The following is a 21,325-nucleotide window of genomic DNA, read 5'->3' on the forward strand; positions in this document are numbered from 1 at the left end:
ACTATCAGAATAGCAAAAAGAATTAAAAAGGGAACAATTTAAGGGACATTTGGGGCAACACATAGAGTAACAACATCTGTATCATAGGGGTATCAGAAGAAGAGAGAGAGCAAGGGATTGAGAGCCTATATGAAGAAATAATACTGAAAATTTTCCCAACCTGGTGAAGGAAAAAGACACAAAAGTCTAGGAAGTGTACAAAGTTCCAAACAAGAAAAACCCAAAGAGGCCCACACCAATATCCATCATATTTAAATTGGTAAAGGTTAAAGATAAAGAGAGAATCCTTTATCTTTAAAAGCAGCAAGTTACCTACAAGGAAGCTCCTATAAGACTGTCAGTTGATTTTTCAAGAGAAACATTTCAGGCTAGAAGTGATTGGCAGGAAATAATTCAAAGTGAGGAATAGTCAGGACCTACAACCAAGACTATTTTACCCAGCCAGGCTATCATTTAAAATTGAAGGAGAAATAAAGAGATACCCAGACCAAAAAAAAAAAAAAAAAATAGCTAAAGGAATCTGTTACCACAAATAGTATTACAAGAAATGTTAAAGGGCCTGCTTTAAGAAGGAGGGAAAAAAAGAGGTACATAGTTAAAAGAGTAAAATGGCAATAAATGAGTACCTATCAATAACCACTTTAAATCTAAATGGCTTAAATGCTCCAATCAAAAGACATAGAATGGCTGAATTGATAAGAAAGCAAACCCATATATATGCTGTCTATAAGAGAACCACCTCAGAACAAAAGACTAAAAGTAAAGGAATAAAAATGATATTTCAAGCAAATGGAAATAAAAGCTGGGGTAGCAATACTTATATTTGACAAAATAGACTTTAAAACAAACCAAAGAGACAAAGAAGGACACTATATAATGATAAAGGGAACAATCCAACAAGAGGATATAACCATTGTAAACATTTATGCACCCAATGTTGGAGCACCCTGCTCTACCACTAGGGTCTTAGTGCCTACTACATAACAGGTGCTCAATAAACACACATAGAATGAATGAATATATTTTTACCTTTAAAATGTATCAAGTTAAAAAAGATCCTTCTAAATTGACTAGTTTTATAACGGTCTTTTTACTTCTATAAAACATATTAAGTATTTTGAAAATACAAAGCACAGAATAGAAAACAATTACAATTCTGCTACTCATATATAACTAATGTTAACACATTAATATTTTCTTTTTTTGCATATTTTACATAGCTGAGTTTATGTATACAGTATATTATCATGTCCATGCCACAAGCATTTCTTTGTAAACATTTTTTCAATTAAACTGCAATTTATTTAAAAATATATATATACACACACATGTATATATCTATACATCACACATACATGTATGTGTCTATATATTTATATATATATGTATATATACATATACCATATTTTTCACTCCATAAGATGCACTTTTTTTCTCCCCAAAGTGGAGGAAAAAATGCCTGTGCATCTTATAGAGTGAAAAATATGGCATTTTATTAAATATTTTAATACACCATTTGGTTCAGAATATTTTTTTCTTATTTTCCTCTTTAAAACCCTAGGTGTGTCTTATGGTCAGGTGCATCTTATGGAGCGAAAAATACAATACATATACATATATTCAGTTTGCGGCATAGCCATACAGAGAAAAAATATTTCATTTCACGTGACTTTAAAATCCAGTAATTTGACTACACGTACATACTGGTATATATTTTGGGGGAAGCAAGGTAGACTTTTTTTACATTAATTTTTAATTATAGTTGACATATAATATTTTATTAGTTTCAGGTATATAACTTGGTGATTCAATATATATTATATATACTTTAGGAAGTAGTCACCATAAGTCTAGGAATCACCACCTGTCATCACATTAACTATACTCCCTATGCTGTACATTATATCCTTGCAACTTATCTTATAACTCTAAGTTTGTATTTCTTACAAACAAGTCTTAAAAAGCAATTTTTAATGGATACATCATATTCCACTATTTGGATATAGCCTAAGTTCTTTAATGGTTATTTTCAGCATTTGCAATAAAACAATGCAGTGATTAATATCTTTATATCACCTGTTAGCTGAATAAATTATTTAAATGGAAATACAGACTATACTTATTATATATTAATTTTAAAAATCACCTGGAAAATTTTACTGAGTTATGAAAGTAAAATACACTGCCATTTTCATTTCAGATCATATCTATATTTCCTACCACACCAGGGTTAATCCATCTCTGGTTTTGTGAAAGAGCTGTTTCTACCATTTTACTAGTCTAATCTGTTTTACAGCTTCACACTATGGACAGAGAACAGAAAAGCCAAGATGCTGCCAAACAATTTAAATCAGGGGTCTCAAACTCGCGGCCCGCTGAACTATTTTGTGCGGCCCGCAGACTAATCCATGAAGTTCAAAATATTTTGGATAAAATTAAGTAAGCCCGTGGATTAGTCTGCGGGCCGCACAAAATTGTTCGGCGGGCCGTGAGTTTGAGACCCCTGATTTAAATGATATTGGTATTTACAAGTATTTTTTAAAGTTCTTGCATTGAAAATTGTAGAATTCTAGAATTCCTATTTATCTTTATTTCAGAAGCATAATTGAGTTCCTGAGAAATAAATGGTGTTCTTAGGAAGCACAATGTATTAATTCTAAAATTCTATTATTTGGTTCTAAATAGTTTATTATTTATGACCTATTTAAGATCATGAGTAGTTGTTAATAAAATGTTTGTTTATATAACTAGTGGTCTACTGCAGTGTTTTTCAACCACTGCTCTGTGGACCACTGCTGGTCTGCAAAAGAGTTAACCACCCTGAGGCGAAATTAAAATTAAAGAGTCTATAATCATTGGGTCTATAATCTTCATACAACATCAGGGTGGTTAACTCTTTCACGAACCACCACATCTACTACTGCCTGTCAGAACCTCTGCTAAAATCTAGACCTCAATCATTAGAGAACATGAGCATTAACTTAACCAAACTGTACATGGTACTCTAACAGCTTTCTGTCTCTAGAAAAATAAAATATATTCCAGAAAATGGAAGGCTAGGAAATTAAAAGGAGAAGAATTCCAATGTGAAAATGAACAGTAAGTTCAATAACACTCATACCACAAATTCTTCATCCATTTTTAACGTTAATTCTGCATCATCTTCTGGAATAATTTCTTCTTCTAATTCTTCCACTGGGTATGTTGGTCTAAAATAACAAAGCTTAATATGAGATGAGAGATGAAAATAAAAATTAAGCAGGACAAAAAGGCATATACACTGTGACTATTAAGGATCTTCTTTACAATAGATTTTTGTCCTTTTCCACCCCTCTTCCATAATAACTGTTAAATGTTTGAGGTCTTCTTCCTGAAACTTTCTGTGTAAAGTAGTATTGTTTATCTACAAATTTATAAGGAAAAAATTTACACAAATAGGCTATGCCATGTACACTGCTATTCAACGTACTTTCCTCACTTACTAATATACTACATTTAAGTACCTATACATATCTCTTCCTCTATCACTTGTATGTATTCCATTTAACAGCAGTATCATAATATTAATTTAATTAGCAATCTATGGCTGAACATTGCGGTTGTTTCTCATTTATTTACTAGACAATATTTCAAAGGTCATCACTGTATATTTATCATTATGTACATACTATTAGAACAAATTTGTACAAATAGAATGGCTAGGTCAACAACTTTGTACATTTTGTTTTGCTAGATATTGCAAAAACTGACTTCTATAAAGTTATACTTCAAACAACAGTGGCTCTATTTCAAGGTATTCACCAATATGAAAAACAAACTTAAATCCTTGCCAATCATTTAAGTGAAAATATCTCATTCTTGCTTTAACTGTATTTCTTTCACATAGAAGTGGTTGAATACCGTTTCATGTTTTAATTGGTTATCTGTGTTTATCAGAAAAATGCCTATTTATGTCCTTTGACCTTTTGTATATTAAGAAAATGAATGCATGGCCTAACCTGTGTTAAAAGTGTTTTTCTAGTTTGTTGCAAATAAAATCTTGGTTAATCGGAACTAACAATTCTTATTACACTGACTTTGCAAACTTGTTGTGCACAGATCCTAGCTTTAACACCACACAGCACATCTCATACGCCCCTCTGCCCTTTTAGTAATATTATAGTTTCATTTTTCACATTTACATCTTTGATGAATCTGAAATTTTTTTAATTTATTCATTTTAAAAAGGAGAGAGAGAAAGACAGAGAAAGAAAGAAATAGAGAGAGAGAAGAGGCGGAACAGGAAGCATCAACTCCCATATGTGCCTTGACCAGGCAAGCCCAGGGTTTCAAACCAGTAACCCCAGTGTTTCCAGGTCAGAGCTTTATCCACTGCGCCACCACAGGTCAGGCCAGAAATGTATTTCTATAGAAGTAATAAGAAGAGCTCCAGCTTTAATCCAAATTAGATTTCCAAAATCAATTAGTGGTCCTAACATTAAGTATTAAAATATCATTTCACCATCAAGATTAACAATATGTATTTCCCATATTAACAATATCCAGAAGCGTTTGGGTTCATTTCTGGAGACTATTTTAAAAATTCATATCTGGGCCCTGGCCGGTTGGCTCAGTGGTAGAGCGTCGGCCTGGCGTGCAGGAGTCCCCGGTTCGATTCCCGGCCAGGGCACACAGGAGAAGCGCCCATCTGCTTCTCCACCCCTCCCCCTCTCCTTCCTCTCTGTCTCTCTCTTCCCCTCCCACAGCCGAGGCTCCATTGGAGCAAAGATGGCCCGGGCACTGGGGATGGCTCCTTGGCCTCTGCCCTAGGCGCTAGAGTGGCTCTGGTCGCAACAGAGCTACGCCCCGGAGGGGCAGAGCGTCGCCCCTGGTGGGCGTGCCGGGTGGATCCCGGTCGGGCGCATGCGGGAGTCTGTCTGACTGTCTCTCCCGGTTTCCAGCTTCAGAAAAATGAAAAAAAAAAAAAATTCATATCTGAACATGTTAATAAAATATAAAAATGAATATTTAATATTAAGAAAGGCAACTATTGCAAACCAAATCAATCTTCTTAAAGAATAAATTTCCTATTTTTTATTTACTTAGAATAAGATATAGCGTATAAGCACTGTTCTAGGATTTGGGCATATTTAGATATATATAATAATCATCTATAAATATGTAACTTCTATGTACTTTGCAAATCACATAGCAGATATATTCTCTACTGCCTATTTTAATATTTACCCCCTTTTTCTTTCATATATTCATATATATAAAAGGTCTACCAGAAAGTTCTGTCCATTTTTGGAATAAAACAAAATACAAATTTTTCTTACCGTCAATAAACTTTATTAAATAATATAATTGCTATTATTATTAATGATTTCTTGCTAGCGTGAGGGCAATTTGTATATCCCATTTTTGAAAAATGTTTTATCTTTTGATGCGAAAAATTGAACCAGTGCTTGTTTGATATCTTTTTCATTTTTGAATTTTTTGCCCTTCAAAAAATTTTGTAAGGACATAAACAAGAGATAGTCGGAGGGTGCTAAGTCCAGGGAATACAGTGGATGCGACAGACATGCTTCTACAGCATTTCTTCCTTGTTGAAATTCGTAAAAATTACAGTGGCGTAAATGAACTTTATCAGTAGCCATGGGTACACTATCACTTCACACATAAGACTAACGTGAATCAACTTTGTTTTAGTTAATTTGCTATGTCAGTATGTATACATTAAGTGATAAAAATAGAGAGGCACACATGCGCCAAATAAACATGTGCTTATGTGTCGAAACTTGTGATAGAAACAAACAGAACTTTCCGGTAGACCATATATATATATATATTATGAATTATCCAAATCACAATACATGGCCATGTCCAAGAATAACATATGTCCAGAAGCAAAGGAAGTACAAAATTTAATTGTGGTTGAGAAACCAATAGTTTCTGTTAAATTAAAATACACTAGATAATAGATTTAATAATTTTTAAAAAATGTGAAACAAAGCAGCATAACTTATCACTTCTTGGAATCTAATTGAAGAACTAATGTGAATCATTCTTTATATTGCACTAAGTGGTAATATTTGGGGTTGAAGCATTGAAATTGCCATTTTTTAGCTCAAAAATAAATGAATAACTGTATAATTTCACGTGATTCAACCAGATGATAACCAAAGTTGAGTAGGTTTTGAACAGTACCTATTAGTGGGAAGTAGACAATCTAGCTGAGAGAATGTAATTACACTGCTAACAGGAAACAATGTACACACCTTTCCACAGAAATCAGTTCTCATCAAAATCACTGCGTGCTCATGTCTTACCTGAATAATGCATTTCACAATCTCTTAGCCTATCAATAATCTAAATCTTCAAAGGACCAAATTTACATTTTCTCATTATAACCTACTTAAATTAACAGCTTCTGAATAATTGATCCCTTCATCCATTAATTAAGCATCTTTAATATACCAGGTGTATGCTAACGGCCATAGAGAATACATGCAGCTCTCATCATTTCTAGCAAGGATGCCAGACCTATAAACAAATGGCTTTAATGCCATGTGATAAATACAGTAATACAAATATAAACAAAGCACTGTCGGGTCAGAGAAAGAGCACTGAACAATGTCTAAGGGGTGTCCATTGGCTTCTTAGGCATTATTTTTGCCCGGTTGCTTTAAGCAAAGGAAAAAAAACCTATTTAAACTAGTATACTAATTTCCCTTAGACCTGCAGCTATCAATTACCTGCTTGTGTACACCATGTTTGCATGTAGAAATATACACAGAGACTTTTAAAAAATTTCCTAAATGGACAAGGATAAACAGTTATAGTTAAACCTTTAATAATTATATATATGAACTGCAAAAGGATGCAATAATATCAGAACTGGCTTTGAAGACACCAGACATTCCATTGTGTCTATACCAGGCCTGGCCAACAGGTTTTGCCCCCAGGCCAGATTAGAAAGAAAACTTTTTTCATAGGCCGGACAAACTATTAAAATTAAAAAATGTTAAATACAGAAACAATTCATTGAAGTAAACAAAATTTTATTACGTAATTTGTTTATGAATAAGTGAGTGAAAAAAATTTTAATATACAATATTATTTTAATGAAACTATATTTTAATAAAAATATAATTATATACCGTATAAATATCCAAACTGTATTATAATCAATTGAAACAATATTTAATTAATAGAATGAGCTTGAAGGGGTTACTATCACAAATAAAACAATTATTTTGTTTTACAAACAGCCTGAACAACGTTTTCAGTTATCAACTGCAGCTACTGTCTATGCTACAATGCCACTTGATTCAGCACACTTGATCACAAAAATAACGAATTGTTTGACCTTGGGTGAGCACTGGCAAACTCCGCCTAAAAGAATGTGGGTTTCACATCGCCGCTGAACGTCAAACAGTTCATATCAAATACAGACAAGTATAAAAGTTGTAAATCTTTATAATGAAATTGTTTTAAAAAATAAAGAAGTATCGTGAATTCATTCGACCAATTATTGGAAGTTAACCCTAGATTAGTCACACGCAGAATTCTTTTCCGCATATCACTATCTTCTTAAATATCTTGACTTCCAATAATCAAAGACGCTTCCACTTCTGAGTAGTTGAGATTTTAAAGTAGCAGAGAATATTAAAAATTTAATCGCGGGCCACATAAACTCATTACGCAGGCCGCATCTGGCCTACGGGCCGTATGTTGGCCATGCCTGGTCTATACTTTACTGACTTTTCTAATCATCTGTGGCATTTTCAGTTTAAAAAACAGTCAAGAGAAAATACTTTTTATCTGTTTAATTAAATAGCTCTGTACCCTTGAAAGAAAAAGCTATATATATAAAACTACTATTGCCAGGTTGGGTAATTTTTACCTTTTCCAGGTGAAACCAATATATTTTAATGCCTCTTCAGCTAAACAGTCAAGAACATAGCATACATGCTCTCCATAACCCGACTTTAATTTTGAAGGAGGAAAATCTGCAGTTCTCCCCTGAAATGCAAAAGATAAACAGGGTATTATTTGTTACTTATATATAAAATGTCAAAATATTTTAAGCCAAGTACTGCTGAATAAATTTATTACTTCTCTATTTTTCAAATATGATTTAAAATAACTGTAATTACATTGCTTCTTAAAAATCCATCTATTTAGTTTTCTTTTAAATTCACTGATGCATAAAAAAACTAAAGGAAAATGAAGACATTTTACTGTCAAAAGTATCAAGTTAAAAGGCAATAACAACTCGTGACAGCAGAACAAATCATCGATATTGTTAGGGTAAAATCCAACAAAACCACTAGCTTGGTGTCATATCATCAAATCCCATAAGAAGGACAGAGTAATTCATCTGTCAAAAATACATAACGTGTGTCGAAAATTCTTATTGCCTATCCCCAGAAAAAATCAGAAATAAAAACTATTCAGGAAAAATCAGAAATGAAAAGTAAAACTGGTAATGGCCTATTAAATAAAAGTTCTCTTTCAAAACATTGTTTCAGCTTCCTAGATTTTTTAAATCATTTTTAAGGAGAACTAAGTATCCACAAATTTACTTCTGAGACATATCAAGATTAAGAAAAATATTCCTCTGGGCTATGAAGGTTTTACACTGAGTAATTTTAGAAGTGGCATTAATGTTACATCAATCATTTTGAGGTTTTAACTGAAAATAAATCCAGATGTAATTTTATATATATATCTGTGTATGTATGTGTACATATTATATGGCTAGGTAGATAGATATCCACAGAGAATCCGTCTAAAAGGCTAGCATTTATGTTGTTAAATTAATAATATTAAAATTCATAACTTGAACACATGCAGAAAGAAGAAAGTTGTTTACACTTACAAATGATCGAAGCTCAGATAGTATGTTAGATATTATTGCACTAGGGTCATCATATTCTTGAGGCTGCTCAAAAGGGCGTCCTGCTTTGTTAATCAACCAAGCAGCAAGAGTGCAAAACATGTAGAACTGTTCACCAGGGTTGGTAGGCAGTGCAAAATAGTGTCTGTTCAAAACAAGAGCGGAGAGCGAAATATTGCAAAGTCTATAGTAACTAAAAGAGGTAAGTCCAGAATTGCCAAAAAACTTTTTTTTCAAATAGTTTTAAAATCAAAAGACATTGTTAATTCACTCTTTGGAATGTTTAATAATCCTCAGCACTCACGTTCCAAGTTTTTAATAGACAGGACAATAACTACTGTATAAAAAATATTAGATCAAAGACCTTACACTCGGAAAACGCAGGACATGTTAAAAAACTGAGCATACAGAACTTTTGCCAAAATAATTTATGTTTCAGGAATAATTAATAGGAGAGTACTTCCTGAAAAATGGTAATTTACAATCAAAAGAATCTCAAAATTTCAAAACAAATACCTTAATTATTATTCATTATGCACTTTTACATTTTTTTACAATGTTATTGGTAACTTTATTTACTGTTTCTAGTCTATCAGCTACATTAAATTATTGTTCTCGTCTTGGCTGCATATTTGAATTACCTGAAGAACTCATCAAACTATTGGTATCTGACCAAACAGTTCTTCCCTCAAGAATTAAATCAAAACTTCTGGAAGTGAAGCCCCAGTAATGGTATATTTTAAAACCTTTCTAGATAGATCTAAGGTATGGCCAGGATTAAGAAACACTGAGAATCACACCCCCAGTCTAACAAATAACAAATATTTGTTGATTTTTTTGCTAACTCACCTAACTTACTAAAAACAGTCTACGAAGATTAATATACCTAAACATGCCAGGAATAAAATTTACTAGCCAACAACATTCAATTCAGTTTGATTAAAGATCTTATTTTGCTTTGTTAATATATAGCTATTACTATTATGTTTATAATTGTATTCAGTTATTACAGCTATTTTTCATTAAAATCAGCAGTCTGCTTCATGTTTCCAATTTTTTTTTCCTGCAGGATAAGTATAAATATCTTGGAAGATAACAGAAAGCAGAGAAGAAATAAAGGCTATGAAGTTCTTGCCTTACAACCCTCTTGAAATACCTACTGGTAACAACTTAACTTTCCCTTATTGATTGATAACTCCAGGAAAGAGGAATGGATTCTGACACATTCTGTAGACCTATGACCGAGTTTCTGAAACATTAGCATGCATCAGAATCACTTGAAAAACTTGTTAAAATAGAGACTTCCAGGCCCCACGTCTAGAACTTTTGATACAGTAGACCCAGGAAGCGACCTGTGGGATTGCATTTCTAGTAAGTTCCCAGGCAACTTTGATGTTGCTGGCCTCAAGACCCCACTTTGAGAACCATTAAACTAAGATATATCCATGCAAATCCATGACTCAAGATCCATGATTCAAAGTATCTTACTGAACTCCTGAAGAAACAGTACAGAGGATATATCAATAGAACCTCAAGGCTATTTTCTTTTAGTCTGAAAAAGATACTTGGGGAAAAATCCATTCTTTAACACAGAAAATGTTGATCAAACAACACTACTTTTCTTCTAACTTTTCTCCTATTATGGACTGACTTTGCAATATGCACAGTTAACATAAAGCTTACATACCTTATAATTCAAGTTACTGAAAGAGAGCAGGAATGAAATCAAAAGTGTGGAGGGAAACTGAGCCATAGAGAGAAAGTAGTACAGATTCTTAACCTAAATTATCTCTTATACACTAAACAAATATAAGCATGTATTAATGTGAAGGAAAAGCTATAAAACTTACTTGATCTATCAACTAAGCTACACTGACTGGTGGAGAAAGTGCTAGCTTTGTTCTCAGCAACCAAAGGCACCGGCTTCAGAATATGATGTGTTTTTCCCCACCAGAAGGGCAGTATTTAGGAGACAATTCCGGTACTTGTCATTTCATTTGTCTTTCCCAATTCTCAGTTTCTGAGAGGACTGTTACTGAAAAGGCCAAAGTTCTTTAAACCATGACAAGTAGGCAACAATTTCACTAACTGCACAGGAAGTGCTCAACAAGGACCTGTAGCCACGGTGCCCAGCTGGAGGGGCAGGTTCTCGCGGTGGAAAAAAAAAACTAGAGACAGTTCTAAAATGATAACGGCATTCATCTGTGGGGATGAAATTACGGGTGATTTAGTATTTTTCTACATATTTTCTTGTGTGTGTGTGTGTGTGTGTTTAGTTATCTACAATAGGGATTTTATTACTTTTGTAATCATAAAAAAAGTTTGATGTGTGGAGGTGCGTTTGTGCTTTTAAAGACAAGGCAAGCTGTCTTCCGATCCTTTCTCCTGTTCCAACACTTTTCTCTCTCTATTCAAATCCCCGAGGACAAATCCCCGGGAGCTCCGCGGTGGCCCTCCGTCGCCAAGTCTGGGGCCAAGTGCCCTTTCCTGGAAAGGAAGAGGGGGAGGCAAGCGCTTGCTGACCCGCACTCGGCGTTCCCCGAAAGGCCGGAGGAAGGCATCTTCCCTGGGCCTCGCCAGCACCCAGGCTCCGGGGACCAGGGCACCCACCTGGACGGGGGCTTCAGGTTGTTCTTCCGGAGGAATTCCCCCTCATAGCAGAGCAACTTCAGCTTCTCCACCAGGTCCTCCATCACCACGAACATGTGGTAGGCCGCGCCGGGCCCCCGCTCTACGACCGCCTCTCCTGCCCCTTCGCCTCGGGACCGAGCCACTCCATCCTCCAAACCCGCCGGCGAGACCGCTGCCCCGGTGTCCGCCATCGCCCAACGGACAGAAAGAGCCTAACGTCCGCTACTCCAGCCAGGACTGCGGCAACCGGTTACCAGGGGACCGCCGGGCGACCCGTCACCAGGGAAACTAACTCCTCCTCCTTCCCCGCCCCGATTTTCTAAATTTCCTCCAACCAGGGCCGGCTTTGTGTATTGCGTCATAGGACCCGCCCCTTCCTCTGCCTCTAGGGAGGAAGTGCCTGGGAGGCAGCCGCGCCCACGGGGCGGGGCTCCAGCTCCGCAGGTTGGACCGTAACTCCTCCCGCTGCTGCTTTAAATCGAAGGGAGGGTCCGCGGGAGTGTCTGCAGTGCATTCCGCCTGTCTTTGGCTGTTTTGAGGTGGATTAGACCTGGTGGTTACCAAGGAGAGCTCAGCGGGCATGAGTCATCTGGTAGCAGCTTAAAAGATTAAAGAAAAAGGAACAAGTAAGCATTGCACTGAAGGCTACGCTAGCTCACTGGTTTCGTTTTTTCCTTCTCAAAATTGAAAGTTTTCACAGTTGTAAAGATAGTCGATATTATGAGGTTTTCCTTTACCTCTCAGCAACTTTTCAAAGGGAGGATCTTTCTTTTTTGTCCCCTTAAACTTAGACTTTCATTAGGGAATGTTGTGTTTGATTTAACAGTGTATTATAAGACTAGAATTACTATTCCCTGCTATTACTCCAGCGCTAGGAAAGGGGTTGTTGGGTGGGGGAGAAGGAGGGAAGAATGGCAGAGGATGAGCAAAAAGGAGGCATTGGGAAGGATTTGTTCTACCTCATAATCAAGAATTCTAAACTCACATCCATCTGCTGCTCCTAATCTGTTTCAGGCTCATTACATATAATATAAAGTTTTAGCATTCCTTGTTAAAAATCAAAATAAATTTCTTGAAAGAAATTAGCTGTCAGGCTAAAGACAGTATTATTACTGTACTCTGTGGCTATTAACCGAGAAAATACAAGAAAGGGGGCAAAACCACAGCTTTACAGTTCTTAAAGAAGTCTTGTGTATCAAAAAGTTTTCCTAACAGTTACATAAAAAATGAGGGAAGTGGTAGATGAATAGAGGTTTCTTGGAAGACAAACACAGCAAGAAATTGAGCATGTATTTGTGTTTGTAATATAATTTTTGAACAATCTCTGATCTCTGATCTCTTATTGCCCCTACTAGGGAATAGAGAAGAGTCACCTTTTCCCCCCCAAACTATAAGAGAATTCATTTACAAACTCACAGATGTAGAAGAAATGGGCTCAGAAAAGAAGTTAAAAAAAAGTAGGACCCTTGATGCTTAGGAGAGAGAAGGGTAAAGGTAATGTACCTGGGGGAAGAAGAAGGGAGACTGGGAAGGTATGAAGCAAGGCGTGCTCCGGAGAGAGAGTACACATGGGTCCTTGAGCCTAAGTGTTTTAAAGGGTGGGGAGTGCCATGAACCAGCACCGCTAGTAATTCCAGGTCCTGAGGGAGAACGATGCAGAATGAAGAAATAAAATTAAAGAGAAATAGGATGGGATCAGATGCCGCTGCCAGCTGATGGCAAGACAGAAAGAGCTCTCCACCCCCAATCCAGCTTTATTTATAGGACAGAGAGAGTCATTAACAAATCAGTGATATCTCTGATCACATTTCCAAGACAACCCAAGAATTCTCCCAAGTGCAGAAAACCCCCATCATACATAACATCTTAACTTCACAAAACAAAGAATAAAAAGAAAACTGCCTGCAGTCTCTCCAAGGGACATGGAGGGTGGACAGTAGAAACAGTTCAGCATCACAGCTGACATGGAGGTTTGGAGAAAAACTTAGCCTTTAGCAACTTAACCGAGCAAATGAGGTGGGGGGTTGGGCAGACTGTCAGCTTACTGCCAGTCCCCCACACCTCTGTCCCCCAAAAATCTAAATCACAAAGACCCTGTTGGCTTGGGGTCCCCAATAGGGGAGGTCCCTGGGGAGGATCTTAATAGAATATTCATCAGCTCTCTGGGTGCGTTTTTTTGGGGGTTTTGTCTTCACTGATTATTCGGCACCCGGGAAGGGGGTCATTAGTCATCATGGCTGGTCCTGAGGTCAGCACTGGCATGCTCTGTCTGGTTTTGCTGCTTTTTGGGGCCTGGAGCTGAAACACAACTGAGGACTAGAAATTATCCCTAGGGGTTACTGCTTAAGGGAGTGATCATACAAGGGCTTGTGTGGGGTTCCTTTGAGGCTGTTCTGCCCCTTGTTCCACCCTTAAGGGGGTCTACCATATAACTAGCAACATACCAGGGGAGGAAAGGTCAGGGGAGGGTCCAAACCAAATTACCAGCAATACGAAAGGTCAGGGGTTCCAAACTGTATGACCAGCGATAGGCTAGCTAGGGAATGAAAGATTATCCTGTGGGCAAGGACCTTGTTTTCACAGTTTGCCTATTGCTAGGCACCTGGGGCTTTCTGGACTGGTAGCCTTCTATACCTGGCCCATTCTCCTTGCTCTGCTTTTATCTAACTGCCTGCCGCAATCCCCCCTCAAGGATCTTGGCTCTGAATTCTTTAAAGGAAAGTGGTATAGGATCTCTTCTGTAGCTGCTTCATCTATAGTATCTTTTTGTTTTTGTTAGAAAAAGGGGAAAATAAGCACTTTTCATTTCAACATCAGTCTAGACCGAACTTGTTTTTGATACTAACAAAGGAATCACAGCGATACCTTCTTATCAAAAGGGAAATACGTAAAATAATTGGTTTGTATAGAAAACAACCCAAAGGGGAAGGTCATTGAGAATTATTTTTAAATGATATTGGTTGCCTACTACAAGTCATTAAACCAGCTGCTTTAATAAAGGTGAGGATTTGACGCCACTTCATTGCTGACTTGGTTTTCTTGCCTCCTTAGAACAGTGTTTCTTGGCCCATACAACCCCACCCCATCCCCCACATGTGTGGGTAAGGGATATTGTGGTATGCCTGTATAACTTTTAGATATGTAATGCCAGTGGCCAAGGCCAGGCTGGTTCACACTGAATTCAGGGGACTGCGGAGTGGAAAACTTTGGGTCATTCTCATTTGTTGGAGGCTTGCAGAGACAAGTGAGCAAATAAGCAAAGGAAAACCACTTTTCGCAGTGGAGGGCAAAGGATCAGGAAAACCTCCCCTCATGGTGGCAGCTGAGGAAATCAGGGAACCGTACCTTGTGGTGGTGGGAGAGCGATCTGGGAGAATCACCACAAGGAATGGAAAGTACCCATGGCTTTTCATGGGGATGCACACATGGCTTTCTGCCACGTGCTCACGCACTAATTGTGCAAAGTGCTTGAGCCAGGAAACCCACGAGCAAGCCTAATGCAGCTGTTTTCCCACTAGAGTACAAGACAGATATATAGCTTTTTGGGATCACAAAAAAATAATAAAGCTCAGAATCATGCTTTGCGGTTCTTGATTAATCAACAAGCAACCTGTGGCTTTTAACATGATTCTTAAAAAGGTGTCAGATTTTGCTGGTTAATTAATTATACAAAGGGAGATAGATATTCACTCAAGGTGTGCTGCCTACATAAGATTTGTGACATTTTCAGTTACATACAGCACCCAGGGTGAAATAGTCATACATTTTTTGACTGAAGGAAAAACACTCCAATAACATCTGTACTTTGTCTGAGGGGTGAAAATCAAATCCCCCAGAAAACCTAGCCATTTCTTTTTTAGGTACAAGAATTATGCAGCCTGTTTTGAAAGCAGTATATAGAATTACTTTCCCTCTTAAGTGCTGTGAAGAAGGAAAGAGAGATTAAAATATAAAGTGCCCCCCAGTAGCTGTGGCACAGAAATAATGAAGGATACAAAGGAAAAAACAGCTGTTAACACTGCTTTTCCCACAGGAAAAAAAAAATAATGTCATTTCATTTTTATAAGCCCCCCCCCCTAATTTTTGTTTATAAACCCACAATAGTTTAAAGAGGTCTTTTCCTACTTCGCAGACCACTTACTGGGTGTAGGTGGAGGGTATGAGTTATTTTCCCTGATAGAAGTAGTTTTCTTCACATGTGTGAAAATGCACATTCAAATTCTCTTTTATTTGTCTCAGCCATTTGGAAGCTTTGGTGATACATTGTGTTAGTATTTTTGCAAGACTAGCTCATTCATTGACTAAAGCACTAGTTAAGAGCTTGAGAATAGAATGTTGAGACATGTTCATACTCCTATTCTTTTCTTTTTTTTTAATTCAGTGAGAGGAGGGGATACAGAGAGACAGACTCTCGCATGCACCCTGACAGGGATCCACCTGGCATGCCCACATGCTCTGCCCATCTGGAGCATTGCTCCACTGCTTAGCAACTGAGCTCTTCTTAGCACCTGAGGCAGAGGCTATGGAGCCATGCTTAGCTCTGGGGGCCCATTTGCTCCAATCAAGCTATGGCTGCAGGAGGAGAAGAGAGATAGAGAAAGAGAAGAAAGAGGGGAAGGGGTAAAGAAGCAGATGGTCACTTCTTCTGTGTGCCCTGACTGGGAATCGAAATCTGAGACTTCCTCAAGTCAGACCATAACTCTACCACTGAGCCAACCAGCCAGGGCAATTGGAGGTAATTTTTAAGGTCATTAAAATTTTTCTATGATTGGGCTTATCTCTGAAGAGTGAACAGGATCCCAGTCAAAGGTGATTTAAGCTAAATGGATTTCCCTGAAAGATGCTGAGCAAGGCTGGGTATGAAAAAGATGCAGGTTAAACAATGGAGGAAGGCTTTCCAAGTACATCTCCAAATGTAAGAACAAATCCTCCAAGAGCCTGACCTGTGGTGGCACAGTGGGATAAAGTATCGACCTGGAACACTGAGGTTGCTGGTTCGAAACCTTGGGCTTGCCTGGTGAAGGCACATATGGGAGTTGATGCTTCCTGCTTCTCCCCCTTCTCTCTCTCTCTCTCCCCTCTCTCTAAAAAGTAATAAATAAAATATTTTTAAAAAATCCTCCAAGAATACTAGGCAGGCTTTTGTTATAAATGCTGCTTTTTGTTATAAATGGCTTAGTACCATTCATTTGGCATGTTAAAAATTTAGAATACCACTAATTGAATAAAATTTCCTTAATCCAATCAAAAGAATCTGCCAAAAATCTAGAAGAGAAAAAAAATATTTAAATGTGAAGTGGAGGCAATGCCTTGTAAAGCATGCACTCTTTGAAACTGAACTAGAGATCACAGCCAGTACACTGAAACAATAGATTAGGAGTAAGTATTGCTGAAGAAATTATTGTAAGTGATAAGATTAAAAATGGAGAATCGACAGATCTTAAGATACCTCAGCAGGTATGCCCTATATGAGATCTAAATTAAAGAAAAGTTATTGGAAAAACAAAAACCTCAGAAACAAACCATATATAGCACCCAGGAAAAAGTCTGTTATCATTATGGAGAAACTGTTAAACTTTTCATAAAGTCATGGGAAAATCCAAATAGGGATACAATGTTCATGAATAAGAAAAATCAGTTATCTTATCTAACCTATAAATTCGGTGTAATTTCAACTAAAATTCCATGAGGGCTGATACTGAAATTCATACAGAAGAGTAAATTTAAAGAAGCATGAGGAAGGAATTATGATATTGGATAGTAAGTTTCCTAGTAAAATTATAACTTAAAATGACATCACAAAAAAAAAAATCAAAATAAACAGACAGCCAACTAAATGGGAAATGATATTTTCAAACAACAGCTCAGATAAGGGCCTAATATCCAAAATTTACAAAGAACTCATAAAACTCAACAACAAACAAACAAACAATCCAATAGAAAAATGGGAAGAGGACATGAACAGACACTTCTCCCAGGAAGAGATACAAATGGCCAACAGATATATGAAAAGATGCTCATCTTCTTTAGCTATTAGAGAAATGCAAATCAAAACTACAATGAAATATCACCTCACCCCTGTTAGATTAGCTATTATCAACAAGACGGGTAATAGCAAATGTTGGAGAGGCTGTGGAGAAAAGGGAACTCTCATCCACTGTTGGTGGGACTGTAAAGTAGTACAACCATTATGGAGGAAAGTATGGTGGTTCCTCAAAAAACTGAAAATAGAACTACCTTATGACCCAGCAATCCCTCTACTGGGTATATACCCCAAAACCTCAGAAACATTGATACGCAAAGACACATGTAGCCCCATGTTCATTGCAGCACTGTTCACAGTGGCCAAGACATGGAAACAACCAAAAAGCCTTTCAATAGAAGACTGGATAAAGAAGATGTGGCACATATACACTATGGAATACTACTCAGCCATAAGAAATGATGACATCAGATCATTTACAACAAAATGGTGGGATCTTGATAACATTATACGGAGTGAAATAAGTAAATCAGAAAAAAACAAGAACTACATGATTCCATACATTGGTGGAACATAAAAACGAGACTAAGAGACATGGACAAGAGTGTGGTGGTTACTAGGGGTGGGGGGAGGGAGGACATGGGAGGGAGGGAGGGAGAGAGTTAGGGGGAGGGGGAGGGGCACAGAGAACTAGATAGAGGGTGGCGGAGGACAATCTGACTTTGGGCGAGGGGTATGCAACATAATTTAATGACAAAATAACCTAGACATGTTTTCTTTGAATATATGTACCCTGATTTATTAATGTCATCCCATTACCATTAATAAAAATTTATTAAAAAAATGACATCACAGGAATTAATAGAAACAGGTGAAAGTTCCTATGAAAATTTAGTATACAACAAAGTTGGTGTTACCAATTAATAGAGAAAGATAAACTACTCAAAAAAATGCTATTAAAGCTATGGTTTATTAATGTGGCAACTGAATTACATCTCTGAATTCCAGCACATAAATTCCAGATGAATTGAAAACATAAATGTGAAATACTGGTAGTAAGTTTAGATGGAAACAAAACAGAATATCTTAAACCTCAGTTTAGGAAAGGATTTCTTGAAAGAAATAAAGAACAAATTTAAAGGAAAGAGAAACATCAAATTTAAGAACTTGGGTAAAAAGAGGACTCTATATAAACAATGAAGACAGAAGTTAACTGTGACCCATATAATGTCAATGGATTAATCACCAGGATACACAAAGTAGTAAGTCAATTGCAAGGCCTCTGTGTAATGTTGGAGGATTTCAGATGTGCTTTTCTAGTTGAGCATTGCTCTGCCTTAGCACTATTAACATTTTAGGCTGGATAATTTTTTGTGATTAGGGCCTGTTCTGTTCATTGTAGGCTGTTTAACAGCATTCCTGGCCTTTACTACCTCGATGCCCATAGCACCCATCCATAGTTATAACAACCCAAAATATCTCCAGACATTGCCAGCTGGTGCCTTGGGGACATGATCACTGCTGGTGAGAATCACTGCTCCAGATGCGTGAGTTGAAATGCAAATACCTTTATAAGGACCAGGCATGTGAAGGTAAAGGTAAAGGAGTGACTAAGGGATGTGTGTGTGTGTGTGTGTGTGTGTGTGTGTGTGTGTGTAGTGATTATAGTGAAATAGAAAATTCATGCACCATCTCAAGGAGGGAACATTTTTGCTATGCAAGAATTTGGTCCAATGTTGCCTTGTGTTATTCTTTTGCAAGAATCTGAACCTAGATTTGTGTATCAATGTAAGATCCTAATGTTCTTGAGGGTAGCATTTCTACACAGAAAGTATTACTTCAGGAGTTACTTTAGTTGTTAAAGTTACTTATTAATGCACTGCAGTTCAAAATTGAGAAGGCTTGTTCTTAACTTTTCTTTTTATATTAAAATCTTATTCAATTTGTAAATGTTTGTTATTGTTAGGTTTGGAGGGGGTAGTTTACAAGTTAAATTCCTATAGAGGTTTTAAACTGTTCATAAACTTACCATATTTGTTTTAATATAATTGACAAACCATTCCAGATACTGTTTAATCTCTTGAGTCTAAAAGTTTTTCTTTTAAGGTGAAAGGAGAGAGGGATAAGTCCTACTATGTATTCAAATGCTGTTTATAAATGTAGATATCAATGTAAAACCAACTCAGTCTAAATTAGTTAATTATATATTATAAAATGGAATCACAAGACAGCCTGCTTCTCTGACAAGCCAAATTTTCAAACATTAGGTACTTAAGTATCAAATATGCACAAATTATTCTTTAACATAATTCTTACTACCAGGTTTGACTTTATCATTACTGTACTTAGTGTTGCGATTCTCCAGGATTAAAATATGGTCACCTGCCTGGGAATCAATCATCACCCCACCCTGACCCTGTGAAGTTTTCCATCCAGTGTGCAAAGAGCTTCCTGGGCCAGAGGTAGAAGAGATTCTTTCCAGAAATACCATTGGGACATATCCCACAGAAATCCTATCTTGCTATAATAAACCCCCTAAGTTGAAAAAGAAGTGGTTTTATAACTTATTCTTCTGGATTTACTTTATTTTCTAATTCTCTACTCATGGAAGTCTTCTGACTCCACTAAGGTTATATATAGTTAACTGCTTCAGCTGTCTGGCTCTCACGGCAGAAAGATACCATCGATTTATATTGTACTTATTTCAAGGCTTTGCTTTGCTTCATGGCTTCATTTGGGTGGTGGTGGGGGGGAGAATAAAAGAAAAGTGTATGTGTGAACTGAGTTCTGTTTACTGCCTCTAGTAAGTGATTGGGGAAGGTTATATAAAGGTTTCAAGTAGGAAGGTGTGTTGGAGAGGGAGGTAGAGGATTACTGAATTTGCGCCTTAGCGTGTTCTGACAGTATTGTAGAGAAAAGACTTAGTAAGGTGAAAATGGATTCAGAAGGCAATTTGAATAGTCAGGTCCTTTACTAGGGTGTTAGCAATTGGAGTGGTGAGCAAAATAATACATATTAGGAAGGAAATTCAACAGAACTAGGTGTTGGGCACCATGAGATGTTCTCTAGGGGGCACCGATGTCACCACAAAGAAAGCTAGACTTTATATTCCATTTCACTCGGTCTTGGCTATGGGTTCTCTTCATCATCTCTGGGGGCAGTGGCTTCTGTTGACCCAGGGTGATGTTTTGGAGATGGAAGCAGCTGTGAGTACTGAGCAGTCAATACTCATAGCAGCTGGGGATCGGTGGATCAGCCTGGTAAAAAGGGATCTGGGTTGGCACCAGCAGCTTTTACTACAATAGCTGACATTAAATTGCAACACTTCTCAACTTCTTTATGTGGAATGTGTACTGAAGTCAAGAAGATGGTCTTAAACAAAGCTTTTCAAACAAAATAATAAGGTTGGTATAAGTCTAACCCGTTGATCAGTTATAGTACAAAGTGTCAGATGGGAAAATAGCAGATAAGTAACTGCAAATATTGAAATATTCAGTTTAGTTTCTTGATAAGAGTTCTGTTCCATCATTCTTCCACAAGAAGAATTGATCTTATTTGTCAGCACGTTGAAGATGAAATGGAAATAGGTTTCCTCTTTAAGGGCTAGATAACAAAAAATCAATTTATTTTACAATCTGGGACAGCATTTATCCCCAAAGCAAAAACTAAATTCAAGACAAAAGTAAACAATAAATGTTATAAGGAAAAGGCTTCCTAATGGGGCTTCCTAGAGGCTAAAAAAAGCAAAATCTGCTGGATGCTAGACTTTCACGATACAGACGTGCATCTCAGTGTACAGTACGCCAGGCTTTCTGACGGCCTGTTTC

The 21,325-nt window shown here is 37.1% G+C and overlaps 1 protein-coding gene across 1 annotated transcript in view; it reads right to left on the reverse strand.

The window, feature by feature from the left end:
* IFT57 (intraflagellar transport 57) overlaps positions 1–11,790 on the reverse strand; it is an 83,476-nt gene extending 71,686 nt beyond the window's left edge. The window contains exons 1-4 of the mRNA XM_066241378.1: positions 11,495–11,790; positions 8,867–9,029; positions 7,889–8,007; positions 3,122–3,209 (exon numbers count right to left, since the gene is read on the reverse strand). Of these exons, the coding sequence (XP_066097475.1) occupies positions 3,122–3,209; positions 7,889–8,007; positions 8,867–9,029; positions 11,495–11,706 (582 nt within the window). The 5' untranslated portion in view covers positions 11,707–11,790. The remainder of the gene's footprint in view (positions 1–3,121; positions 3,210–7,888; positions 8,008–8,866; positions 9,030–11,494) is intronic.
* Between the last annotated feature and the right edge of the window lie 9,535 nt (positions 11,791–21,325).

This window comes from Saccopteryx bilineata, chromosome 8 (assembly GCF_036850765.1).
Source record: "Saccopteryx bilineata isolate mSacBil1 chromosome 8, mSacBil1_pri_phased_curated, whole genome shotgun sequence".
NCBI lineage: Eukaryota > Metazoa > Chordata > Mammalia > Chiroptera > Emballonuridae > Saccopteryx > Saccopteryx bilineata.